This window comes from Lissotriton helveticus, chromosome 4_1 (assembly GCF_964261635.1).
Source record: "Lissotriton helveticus chromosome 4_1, aLisHel1.1, whole genome shotgun sequence".
NCBI classification, from domain to species: Eukaryota; Metazoa; Chordata; class Amphibia; order Caudata; family Salamandridae; genus Lissotriton; species Lissotriton helveticus.
Window position 1 is genome coordinate 1,658,034,042 of NC_136063.1, and position 13,296 is coordinate 1,658,047,337.

Here is a 13,296-nt window from a genome sequence, read left to right on the forward strand (position 1 = left end):
GTCTGCTAGTACTGTGGATAATTGTTAGTATTTCATCTGAATAAGATAACATTACAATTAATTTCGAGAATGGGGAGACAGTTCCTAAAGAAAGTTGAGGAATACGGATGGGGCCAATAGCACGGGTGAAACATGTTGATCTACTGGGAAGTGGGACCAATAGCTATCCCTAACATCCCTCTATATTTTCTATTTTGTAACATCCCCTTAGAATCTGCCATAAGATATTGTTTTGGATTATCTATAGGGATGTTTGACCTAAGGGGCTCATTACGATAGCGGTGTGTCTACCACCAGCAGGCTGCCGGTGGCGGATTCACCGCCAACTTGCGGCCATTCTCTGTCTGCCAAATTATGATGGTAGGCAGTTTGCTGGCGGACGGGAAGTCCGTCCGCTATGGGTCCGCCACAGGCAATCGTTCCAATTGACTGGCAGACCGGGAAAGCATACCTAGAATGGTGGCGGTGCCTAACGGGCACAGTCCACCATATTAGGATGCTTCATCTCCGCCAGCCTTGAATGGAGGTTCACCCGCCATTCAAAGGCTGGCGGAGATTGACTTCAGGGGCCCGTTGCAGGCCCCCCTTCAGCAGGGGCACTTTCTTTCTGCACTTGGGGGCCACCTATGGTGCCCCCCTACATTTCCCTGTACTATGTGACAGGCACCACATGGTGCCTGCCACGTAGTGCAGGGAAATGTAAACCCTGCAATTTTACCATTGCGGTGGGTGCTGCAGCCTGCAGCACCCGCCGCCATGGTAAACATACCCAGTGCGACTGCCACCATGGCGATCGCATTGTAATTCCATGGGCGGGACCGCCGCCATATATTAGGCAGACGGTCCCAATTACCATGACAATGGTGGACGTACTCAAGTTCGTCCGCCATCGTAATCGGCCCCTAAGTAGTTGGATTCCCACCATAAACAAAACGAGTCACTTTTACTTGCAAAATAAGGCACCATCTGAAAACAGGGAGCCTATAAGAATTTTGGACAGATGAGGCAAATACGGTGATGAAGCATGCCACCTAGGGTGGTGGTTGAGGGTTTGTCTTACATTTTTATGAGATCCAAATGAGTAATTATGGGCCCCTGAATTTAAGCATGTTCTTTGTCAATACCCCTTACATCCTGGTTGCCTGGTTGATTATATATTTCTTGATTGGGAGAAAGCAATCATGGAAAACCACTATGCTTGTTCCCTCCTTCATTTTGTTGATGATAAATCATCACACGTTGAAGCCACTGATGATGCTCTGTCTTTGGAGTAGATGTCCAAGAAAAATCACCTTCCTTCTTGCAAAAGAGATGAATGTTAAGCTGAGGCACTTTCGAGAAATTTTAGACAGTTTTATCTTACGATCGATGTTGATTGCTGCACAACAAGGAGAAGTTAGGTCTAGTTGGTGGTTGACTTTATGTTATAAACGGTGCTGTTCATAGTTAGATATTAAATGTTTCTCAAAAGATTATACTGTATTCCACTGTTGATTATTTCTGATCCAGGATAGAAAACTAGTATGAATATGAAGTTAAGTGATAGGTTTAGAGATACATGTGACTAATGCATTGCGATTTAACCTACTGTATGGGAAGAATACTTTGTATTTTCATTGTTGTTACTACAAACCATCTTTTGTTTTCTTTGTTTGGTTTTCATCACCATTTTCGGTGAAAAGTGGGTCTTTCCGATCTGTTTCTAACAGTGGAGAGGGAGCTGTCTCGTAATAACTTGTCCTTGCTTTGCATTACCTATCTAGCTTGGGGAATAGTAATCCTATTTTTATAGGGGTATCGTCATATCGTTCTTATCCCCTTTGCTCCTTTTTGGATTTATTTTTGATGTACCTATGTTTATGCACATTCGCTTCCCGGTCCTCATTGCTATTTTAGGACTAAGCTTATGGTGTTATTTCACCACTGCCCTAACCCCTCCCAACTCAGCTCAGAAAGAACCAGTGTGTAATATTTCTCATGACTGTCTAATATACAGCGCAGAGGACAAATTCACTGTTACCATAGCACCGTCAAACTAACACGAGAAATCACTGCTTACTAACCCCCAGTTTACATCTTACAATTGAAAATAACTATCTCCATACTATCAAGGACTAGGTAATAGCCTATTAACTTTGCATTTAAGTATATGCTGTTTGTGTGTGTGTGGCAGGCATAATGTTTTGTTTACAATGTGCAATATGGTGTAATAAAATATAAACGGTAAGGAAGTAGTACTGAAAGGCACATATTAAGCAAGTGTTTTGCACATCTGGGCCATGCAGTCAGATTTGCAAAAGAAGCTTCCTTGAAAGGCACTTTTCAAAAATCTGGCTCCTGGGTGCAAAGAGCGGCAGGATACTGCAAACAGGCCGTTTCCAGCCAATAGTGTCCATTCTCTGTGAATGTCTCAATCAATCCACCTTCCCCAAGCAGGAAGACCCTGCACTGGACTGAGTTGTGTCCCCTCTAAAGGCACAAATAGCTGCCACTTTATGCTGGGGTTGCTTCCGTTTTAGTTTATTATTGTAGCTAAGTTGTTGGAACAGCACATTATATTTCACGTTTATTTTAAAATGTCTGCACTGAATTACTGTATTTTTCTTTGTTCTATTTTAGAAATCCAAGCCTTTCAAACACTGCCTCGCAGCCAGAGAGAACGTCTGGATTCCATAAAAGGAATAATTACAAGGGAAACAGCTTCTACCTCCTAAAGAGAAGAGGGTTAAGTTTGGGATTTCTGTTTGGTGCATGTCCGCTATTTTCATAAGATTGAATTTAGCGTGTTTGTTAAAATCCCTTAAATGAAATCATGATCACTTTTGCTCGGCTTAGTGTAGATGAATATTATCATTCAGTGTGCCTGTGAACAAAGTGTGCTTTTACAAATCAGTAAACAAAACTATAGAAAATGGAGCACCTCAAAGGTAATGGCTTTCATCATTGTTTTGACCCTTGTTGGCTGCAGACAAAATTGCAGATTCGTATTTTAGAGTCAGTAGTCATGTAACATGAACCAAGCACAACCACAGCAGTTACATGTCCGATACCACCTAACGAGCCCAGCACCTGTAGATTGTCCTTGGAAACAACTGCATGCATTCTGCATCTCGACGGAGAAGTCTTGAAGTCCTTGCAGCAAGAATGCAGTTTATCTTTAAAAAACATTGAAATATTTCACTTGTTAGGTCAGGGCCAAAAACAATGGACCTTTACAGTGCCACAGAGCACGCCAGCTGTGCCTTGACATCTGACGAATCAGCATATTATTTGTTAATGACTTGCGGTTGAAGAAAAGATTATACTTTCTGCATTTCGATGTGTTGGGGGTGTCTAGTCTGGCCTTTGCCATTCAGTTTATAGACAGAGCTCTTCTGTTGCCGTTTTTTGTAGCACCACACTGCCAATACAGTGGATAACAGTAGTAAGCACAGAACAGTTACAACCACTGCAATCAGTAGACCATGGCTGGAGCCTTGACAGTCCTTAGAACACGGCTCAGAAGTAGCGAGGCGTTCTCCCCCCAGCTCGTATTTTACAGTCCGTCCTTCCGAGGCTCCTTCTAAAGTTGAGGTATCAGTGGAACCAACTGTGGCTTGTTCAGGCCTAGTTTTGCCATCTTCTGGGGTGAGGTATGTTGTAGTTTCTCCTGCCTCAGTAGGAGCTGGAATGTGATCAATGGGCCTCACTGTCACATAGGTTTCCAAAACGGCGGTCGGTGGTGTCCCCGGGAGTTCAAACAATTCTTCAGCGGTAGTAGGCTCTTTTGTTGTAAAAAACCCTTCTGTTGTTGGAATGTACCCACCCATGTCATCATTCCTTTTACCGGTAGTTCCATTTTCTGGGGCAATCACTGGGGTCAGAGGAACCTGTGCACGTTTAATACCATAATTCAGAAACTCTGTTGGAGAAACCACAATATGGTTTACATCTCTCTCTGCAATGGGTGTGGTGACACCTTTTTTTTTATCCTCACCGTAATTTGGTTGATCAGTTGCCAAAAGTGTAACTTCATCAAGTTCCATTGACCCATCCCTTTTTTCTCCTTCCTCCACAGCATCCAGTGTCACTGGATAACCATCAAGCCAAGACTCATCAGTGCTGGCTACCAATTCTTTTGTCTTGGTATCTTTAGTCACCACAGAGTGTCCAATAGGAAATTCTTCATTATCAGAGACTACTTTAGTGCCAGGTTCACTGAAGTCCGTTTTCACTCCGATGTGGTTGTTGCCATTAGAGAAGTCTGTTTTTGTGCCACCTTCCTGTTCCCTCTCTCCTTCTGGCTCATTAAATACCTCAGGAGGGAACCAAAACAAGTGCTTTTGGCTCAGCAATGACACCGGAGATTCAGTAGGTGCTTTGCTTTCAGTTTCAATCAAATCAAAAATTCCCTGAGCTTCTTCCTGGCCAGTTTCCATTTCTTTGCTGAATGGGAATTCCTCTACTTCTCCATCTTCCTCACCATCATCCTCATCAGGTTCTGTGAGTGACATAGTTCTGTCATCTGGAAACTTGTCCTCGTAGTCGATATGTGGCAGTGCGTCATCTGTAACAAAAATAGTACCTTGTTTTAATAGCCAGGAAAACAGTCATTTGAAAATATATTATGTATTGATGTGACTAAAATACAATCAAAATTCATTTGCATTCTTAAAATGTATTTAGTGATTATTTTAAGGTACAAGATAAAGTACCCCAGTCTATACATTATAAAGAATATTGCAAGTCACTAAAGTTTTGGAACCATATGGAGGAAAAAGGCAGAGTTCCTTTCTATGGTCATGGAACCCCGAGCTGACTTAAGATTTTCCTTATAATGTGCATCATGGGGTACTTCATTCTTTATATTACATGGATACACCATGACCCTTCTCACAAAGTGTTTAAATTCCTGTTGTGTTGTTCTTTTATGTGAATGTGGAGAAGTGTGGCTCAATGGTTAGAGCGGCAGACCCTGATGCAGAGGTCTAGCCCGGGACCAGGGTTCAATTCCCCGCCTCGGCGGGTCTTGGGCTCAAAAATTCCACAGACCTGATAATTCTCGCCTCGGTGCCTATTCCAATCACGGAGTCCCACTCTGCAACTCTGGGCAATAGCTTGCTTAATCTCCACAATGGCTCCCACAACGCTAAGGATGCCTGGCCTCCACCTTGGGGGTGCCCAGGAGTGGACACCTCACAGGGAAAGCCAGGATGGGTTCCACAGCGGTATTCGTACAAGCGCCTTGAGACCCTTGCGGGTGAGTAGTGCGCTATACAAGTATCAATTTACAATGAGATAAGATGTTTTTAAACATGAAAAAATGAAGAATAAAAACAGAATCTCTAGTGGAAAATTGAAAACACCTAAAAGAAGTTCGATATGTGTTGCAAAAAGATATTAGAATCAGTTTAATACAAGTCAGATTTAAAAGTAGCACATAATTTATAGAAACATACAGAGAGATTCTATCTTTCCTAAAATTACCTAAATCATAGAAAAATACATATGTTGCCATAAATATCTCCTTTCTGCTTGTCACTGTTCATCTAGAACAACAGAGCAGAAGAAGGAAAAGCCATGTTTCATTTTCATTTGTGACACTGCAGCTTTAACTATGCTCTGTGAACTGCCTTTTCCCTAGGCTGTAGAAGTGTTGATGTCAGAACTCAACTGTAATACGTTATTACAATTGAATGGCTATGTAAATATTTTATTACAGGTGACTAGGAGCATCACAAGTCACCTGTAAAAAGGAAATGAGAGAATGGCTTTTATATAGTCATTGCAGGCTCTCTTGTATTATAAGAATAATAAATATGATTTCAAAGTATAAGGAGATAAAAGTAGTGAATAAGAGCTCGACATGGTATGGAAATTCAATTTCGTTCTCTAATTCCTAAAACAAGCTGAATTCAGTGAATCCATTGATGGGGAAAGGGAAATATATTTTGTTAACCTTTACAGTGTAAAATGGAAAAGACAGTGTTTACCTTCTGCTCTAGTAACAGAGAGTGGCAGGGAAGCCCATTCAAGAACTCCAGCCTGGTCTTAGCGAGGAGCGGCGCAATGTTAAGGTCCCAGCTACATTGTGGGGTATGCACTCTCAGACATACTTAGTTATATCGGTAGTGACGCTCAAATGAAGTGTCAGTTACCATTTTTAGGTAAATAGAGTATTGTCTCGTATAAACTGCCTGGCTACAGGCAACAAAGTCTCAAGTCTTGACTGAGCTGTAGCTGAGCTTCCACAATGTTCAAACAGTTGCATCCATAGAGGTAAACATGTTTCACTAAGGACGTTGGGATGAGAATGTCCCTGTGTGCTGAAACAAGCTCTGGGTGGCCTGACCACATGCTATCTGATATCCTACCTTTGTTTTTGCCCAGCATCCTGAATGCTTTTTGAGGCCAGGCATTTTGTATGTTTTAGAGACTCAGAATTGGCTTCTGTAGTCAGGAGGTGTGCACCAAGTGTGCCCTTTATTCAACACAAGATGGCCATCTGTCTCCTGAGCCGCTTACAATATGTGGAATGAGTCAGCAGAATCTGTAGTATTATAAAGGGAGTCCTTTAGGCAGGTCTTGCCCCTTTAGCATTTCCCATAGGTGCTACACTAAAAGGCTGTGGAGTTGTGAGCCCTCCAGTTTGAGACTCTACTGTGGAGTTGCGACTGTGTGGAGTGTTGCCCAAGTATCTGGTATTTAAATGTCCCCTAAAGAAGTCCTTTTAAAAATCACCAGAGAGGTGGTCATACCTGAGGTAGATCGACCTTGTATGTTGGACTGTAAGAAGAACCCCTTGACCAAATAAGCTGACAGTGACGAAATAGCAAATCAGATCAGTTTGCAAAATGTAGCCAAAGTAGGATGTTTCCCCAGGCCTGATAGGCCAAATGTTACAAAAAGAAAATGTGTTCTATGACTAGATGCTGTTGTCTGAAGATATTAAGAAAATACTTTGTGGACATCTAGAAGAGGGAGAGGTGTAGTAAACTTGATAAAACAAATCATGTGGACAATTGAACACTGATGAAACCTTGGAAAGGTATGAAAGCTAGGACAAAGGGCAACTTTATCTGAAAATCTTTAAGAGAGCAGCGGGTTGGGCAACAATGGTTGTGATGAGGACTAGGGCTTGGAGTAATGAAGATTACTGGTTAGTATCAAGTGCAATCATCCACATGCACAGTGATGCAGGACAAGCAGTGAAATATTACTCAATAAATTGTGTCTCTCTCAATAAAATGTGCATTCTGGCATTTCCTGATCGGCTGAAGCTCAGACATTTCATGATGGTTTAAGCAAGTACCTGCTTTAATGGCTGGATGAGGAGCTATGATTCACCATTGAAAGCGCGTTTGCAAGTAACACGTACCTTGTGGACCCATTATTTCTAAAATGTTCTTGGTGAGAGGTGAGGGAGTCTTCCCCCAACACACAGAGGAGTTTCAAATTCTCTGACTTGTACGCGAAATGTGGGTCTGATCTCGGATCTAATTTTGGCCTTGATTAACAACTGCGCCATACAACACCATGGGCAAATGGTGAAGCACTGGGTGTAGTATGGGAAAAATATAAATGTGCATGATGGAACACATTATATAAACAATTAAAAGAGAGACAAACCGGAAAAGTGAGATTTCCATCTGGCATGGGCCAGCTCCTGACTCTAAGAACATGAAAGCAAGCAGTCTGGCCCGCAACAGCAGCGCACATGTCCTTGCATCATCTTTGGGGTGACAACTAAAAAGCAGCCGCTGGTGCATGAAAATAAGCCACATCTGTTTTTTTGTAATGAATACAGCTTTTGTTGCTTAAGAGGGTGTATTTCTGTCTTCTGTCTGAGTGAGCAAAAGACTGAAACTCATGCAATCAGTGTCCTCTAACAGCCACAACCACATACCTATTATCCTGGACTAGATCGACCACTTCACCATCCCCTTCCCCTTTGCATATACTACACCGCAGCCTCAAGGACAAAAAAAAAGAGGGAAATAACCTACAACTCTATCAAAGACAACCATTTGGAAAGAATACACTAAAGCACTAAACAACCTGCCAGAACACTTCAAGCCTACCACAAATGTCAATACTCTCCTACCATCTACAACACCATTCTGAAAACTCTCATTGAACGCTCCACTGAAAACCAGATCCATCAGACCCAAGTTTCAGCACCCTGGCACACGCAAGAGCGGTTGTATGACATCACAACGCATGCTTTTACCACGCATGCCATTACAACACAGTTTTTACAACACAAGTCGTTACAATGACTTGCGTTGGATAGTGGAATAGTTTAATTTTCTATTCCAACTCCAGTCCCCGTGGATAGTAGGGAAGGTGTTGGATAGAAAATTAAGCTATTCCCTATCCTCCAGCGCCCTCCAGCGCAAGCCGTTGTAATGACTTGCGTTGTAATGGTTGCGTTGTAATGGTAGTGCGGGGTAAAAGTTGCGTTGTAAAGGATGTTCCCCCTCAAGAGCTTAACACAAATAAAAGTACTATTCTAAAACAGGAGAAGAATGGAGAAGATAAAAACTCCTGGAGCCCCATAATTGAACCAACCAACCAAAGCAAAGCCATACTCAAGACTATTAACTTTCCCTCTTGAATACAATTACGGTGTTTCTTCCAAAATAGGACGTCAGAAAAACTGTACAAGCTTTAATCCTCTCCTATTTAGATGGAGGCAATATCTTGCTCAGTGGTTTCCCATATACTACCCTAGCAGTCTGGAAAGGTGTCGTACATGCAGCAGCACATCTCATCAAGAATTTCAAAGAAATTCAACCACATCACCCCCATGTTAAAAGACCTACACTGGCACCTCCTGAAGCCTTCTTCAGGGTCCGCTGCACCACGTATACAGCACTCAACAACATTTCCTCAGCTAACTTGAGAAATAAACTAGCTGGATCTGGATGACAAGTCACAACCAGGAGCCTGGATTTCGCCAGGCTGGAGACAAGATATTGCAAGATGGAAAAAACTAGAAAGAAAGCTTTCTTTTTTATGCTCCCAGGGCCTGATACAGCATTCCTTGGACATCAGATCAGCATTGACTCTACTACAGTTCAGAAAAACCTGAAGGCTCGCCTCTTCAAGGAGCAGTAACACTGACCTGTCAGTCTATCCTTGACCTTATCCCAATAATATTATCTTACAAACATTACAAACATACACACATAAACTAATTATAAGTAAAGTTAAAAATAATCTAATAAGTACAACATTAATTCTAATATTAGAAATATTAATTTTGTATCATAAAATTAAATGAATTCACTCTATCCTGCACCTATGTATGAAATATAATATGGTTTAGTACCTATTTTGGGCTAGTATGCTCTATAGAAAACTTGACAATAAATAAAGAGGAGAAGACAGTGAGAAATGGGGACTGCAAGTGTGAGAGACTAGGGTGCTTGCAGAGTGTGCGTGTGAATGACACAGAACGCTGGGTGATAATGGGTAGGAAGGATTAAATGGAACCTGTTTATATTCTGTGTGCATAACTGGTGGTGCATAAGAGAATGACTCACGTGTGTTTCATATGCGAATGAGTGATGGTGAGAGCATGCAGGAAGGGAAGGAATACATGAGTATGTTTAAGATTGGTGCCGGTTCTGCTTTGACAAAAAAATGCTCTTCATTCCATATGATTATAAGTAATTCCTGTATGCATCCTACATGCTGTACTAGTTTTACTACACCTTTTGTAGATCTTGCATGGCAATATGATAAGAATGTGGATGCGAATGGGCTTATGGGTTGAGTGATGGTAAGAGTGCATTATCAAAAAGAGGAAAGAGATGAACTGATTGGTGTTTGAAGAGATGGCTAACTAATTGTTAGGAATAATGGTTAGGGATGTGCGTGTTTGAATGTGTGTCTCTGAAGTGAGTTGAGAGTAATGCACATATTCATCTATATTAAACTAGCAATAAATGAGCAAGTTCAGAACTTCAAATAAAGTTTTCAAAATTATTCTAGAAAATTTTGTTAATCGTAAACTTTTTTGTGGTTTGTTACTATAAGTCTCTGAAATATTTGTTTGCCTGCTTTTTATGTCATCCGACTGTATACACTAAATCCCCGATTTACAAAAAATCTGGTAAGAGAGTGCTCTGCTTATCAAAATGAAGCACAGGAACGCTGCATGAAAATAGGCACTGCTGTGTGATGTGAATTGGAGAAAAGTGCATAGCCCCTTTCTTAAATTGTGCGCTGATGTCATTATCGACCACACTTGTGCTAAAAATTATGATACACTAGGGCGCGCAAATGTCTTGTGTGAGATTTGACAAGAGGCACAATCTCCAGTACAAATCATGTGTGCACCTCCCTAGTAGCCCTACTAGTCTGCTTATTTGGTTTGGATTTCGTGTCATATGCCAGTAATAACCCTGGTGCCATGGGATCAGCTTTCAGATCCTGCTTAACCTCAGTGGCAGACTGGATGACCACTAACTGCTTCAAACTAAAGAAAGGAAAAATCAAAACCATCTTATTTGGCAACCTTCTCCAGGGCCATCTACATTGTAGCCCTCAGACCTGGACCTTCTACTTTCCGTTCCTTCCACCAAAAACTTCAGCTTTTTATTTTACCACAAATTGTCATTTGCAGAACAAATCAACCTGGTTGGAGCTATTTTACGTACAATGAGATTTTAAAAACAGATTTTGTTTTTCGCCTTCTGCATGTGTGCAAAACACTCATTCATACCTTAAAAACTCACACTTGGAATACAACAACTCCTTATAATTAACCCCTTCCATGCCCATGACGAGCTCAGCTCGTCATGAGCCACGGTTCTCGTGTGCTCATGAGCACACGAGCACTGTGCTGCATGACGAGCTCAGCTCGTCATGAGCACGGGGGTGCTGTGCGCGCCCCCCTTACCCCGAGCACAGCAGGGGAATGTGTCCAGCAGGGAAGGTGTTAAGGCGCCCTAAATATCTTCTTCAGTGCCTTCGAACAGTTCAGAACTCAGCTGCCCATATTATTTTAGGACTAACGCCTCAAGATTCTGTTCGCCGAACTAAAGAAGCTGCATCGGCTCCCTTCAACTAAACTCATTGGGCCTGATTTACAGAAGTAATCTGAGGCGAAAGTCTAACTTTATGACTTTCAGTATTCACAAAGGGCATTTATGAGTAGTAAAGTTAGACTTTTGGTCCAAGTTTAGACCAAAAGTCTAACTTTACTACTACTAAAGTTAGACTTTTGGTCTAAGTTTAGACCAAAAGTCTAACTTAGACAAAAAGTTTAACTGTACTACTACTAAAGTTAGACTTTTGGTCTAAGTTAGACTTTTGGTCGAAACTTAGACCAAAAGTCTAACTTTACTACTCGTTAATGCCCTTTGTTAATACCGAAATTCGTAAAGTTAGACTTTCGTCTCAGATTACTTCTTTGAATCGGACCCCTTGCCTTTAAATTTTCAAGCCACGTATTTTAAGCCCTACACAATATTGACCCTCTTATGTCAAGGACATTTTCACATGCTATCCGTCTTCAGGCTTATGATGCTCTTCGTTCTCCCACTTGTTGGTTCTCCCCCAATTGGTACACTCCTTCTTCAGCGCCAGGATGCATGTCACACAGACAACATATTTTACCATTACATACCACAGTCAGGTGATGACAGGGATTCCTATCATTCTTCTGTCAAGTAATACAGCAGCAGATGAATGTCTAAGTGAGTTGAACATTTGACTGTGAAAGAGGTAGTGATTGAGAGGTTATGATTTTGGTTGCTTGGAAAGCTAACACAGCCTTCCAGCTTTCCAAAGGTTGGTAAATTGAGTACCATAAATTAGTTAATTAGAATATTTGTTCTTTACAGTGTGGTATGAAGCACTTTATAAAAACAAGATATGATTTTATTAATGGACAAAGGTATTGTCTATAATACAATTGTGTTTGTCGCAACAAACAACAAAGTGATGGAAGGAATACTTGCATTAATCTCAGTCACAGGCCATCGGCTGGGCTGTACTCCAGTCTATAGTCTTTAGTCTTTCACCGACTGTGCCACTTTAGACATAGACCAGCCATACACAAGCCAGACTTGAGCATGCCCCTTGAGGAAGAGTCCATCCGAACAGTGTGGTCAGATCCTCTCCACATGGCAACACAAGCAACCGCAGGCCAGTATCTGCCTACTTGAGCCTCATTGTTGATGTGCATTCTGAGCCCTCTAGCACAGTGAATATTGCGTCTGGGTTGGTCCAGGGTTGACTTACTTATGGCTGGTTTCTGTCTAACGAGCAGAATTAGCAAAAGCTATGGATTGGAATGCAACCTAGAATGACAGCTGGTGGCTGTAATTAAATCAAGCATTCCTTCCATCGGTTTGTTGCTAGTTGCAGGAGTCACAATTACATCGTAGGCACATACAGGAGTTGCTGCTGCTGGAATATATGTTCCTTTTATAACATATTTTATTGAGAATGTTGTTATTGTTATTTAGAGAAATCTTGTCATTACAATGCGGCCTTCAGTTTGTCACAGCATTATACACTTGTCAAGTGAATTGGATGGTGAACATTTACACATTTACTCAAGTTTGCTTGCTTTATCAGCTGCAACTTACCAAGTAGTTTAGTCAGTTTACTCTAACAGACTGCACAGGGTTAAAAAACAGGCACAAAAAGAATAATTAGTACAACAGCACGATACAGTGCTTGCCTGTGGTGTACAGCAATGTCTGAGCGGCTGCCAGTGAGCCTTGGCAATGGAAGCCAGCATATACCATGGATTTCACTTGAGGGTGTTAGGAAATGTACACCGGCGTAAAACCGTTCGATTATGCTGCTCCATCATGGGACATGTGAGAGCGATAAAGAGGAAGAGTGAGATGAGCTTGGGAGTATGAATGGCTCACCATAGAGGTTACAAGAGGCAAATGAGGCAATGATTCATTGGGAAATGATTTATGGTGGTGAAACACTTCTGGACATTAATAATCCAGCATTGGTAACAGGTCAAGCACCTAGGGATGAGTAGGGAACCAGACCAGAGGCAAAACCATTCTTCCTTTCTCGCCACAGAGTGAACATCAGTCTATATAATCAATCAAGTGAGCAGGGAAAAATGGAGTCCCAGCAAGTGATATCTAAATTGCAGTGCGATTTTGCTCTGCTTGATAGTACATTTAAGGTGGAAAGGTGCAATCCTTGATTCCTGTCCGAAATGCTATCAGCAAGTCATCCCATCCTTGCGATTACGTCAGATGCCTGGAGTCCTCCCTTCTGAGTGCTCTAGTTTCAAATTCTGCCCGTGGTCCTACCGACTGGTGCCACATG

The 13,296-nt window shown here is 41.8% G+C and overlaps 1 protein-coding gene across 1 annotated transcript in view; it reads right to left on the reverse strand.

Moving 5' to 3' along the window:
• Positions 1–705: 705 nt before the first annotated feature.
• Positions 706–13,296, reverse strand: part of SUSD5 (sushi domain containing 5) — a 634,112-nt gene continuing 621,521 nt past the window's right edge. The window contains exon 5 of the mRNA XM_078688337.1: positions 706–4,546. Within this exon, the coding sequence (XP_078544463.1) occupies positions 3,300–4,546 (1,247 nt within the window). The 3' untranslated portion in view covers positions 706–3,299. The remainder of the gene's footprint in view (positions 4,547–13,296) is intronic.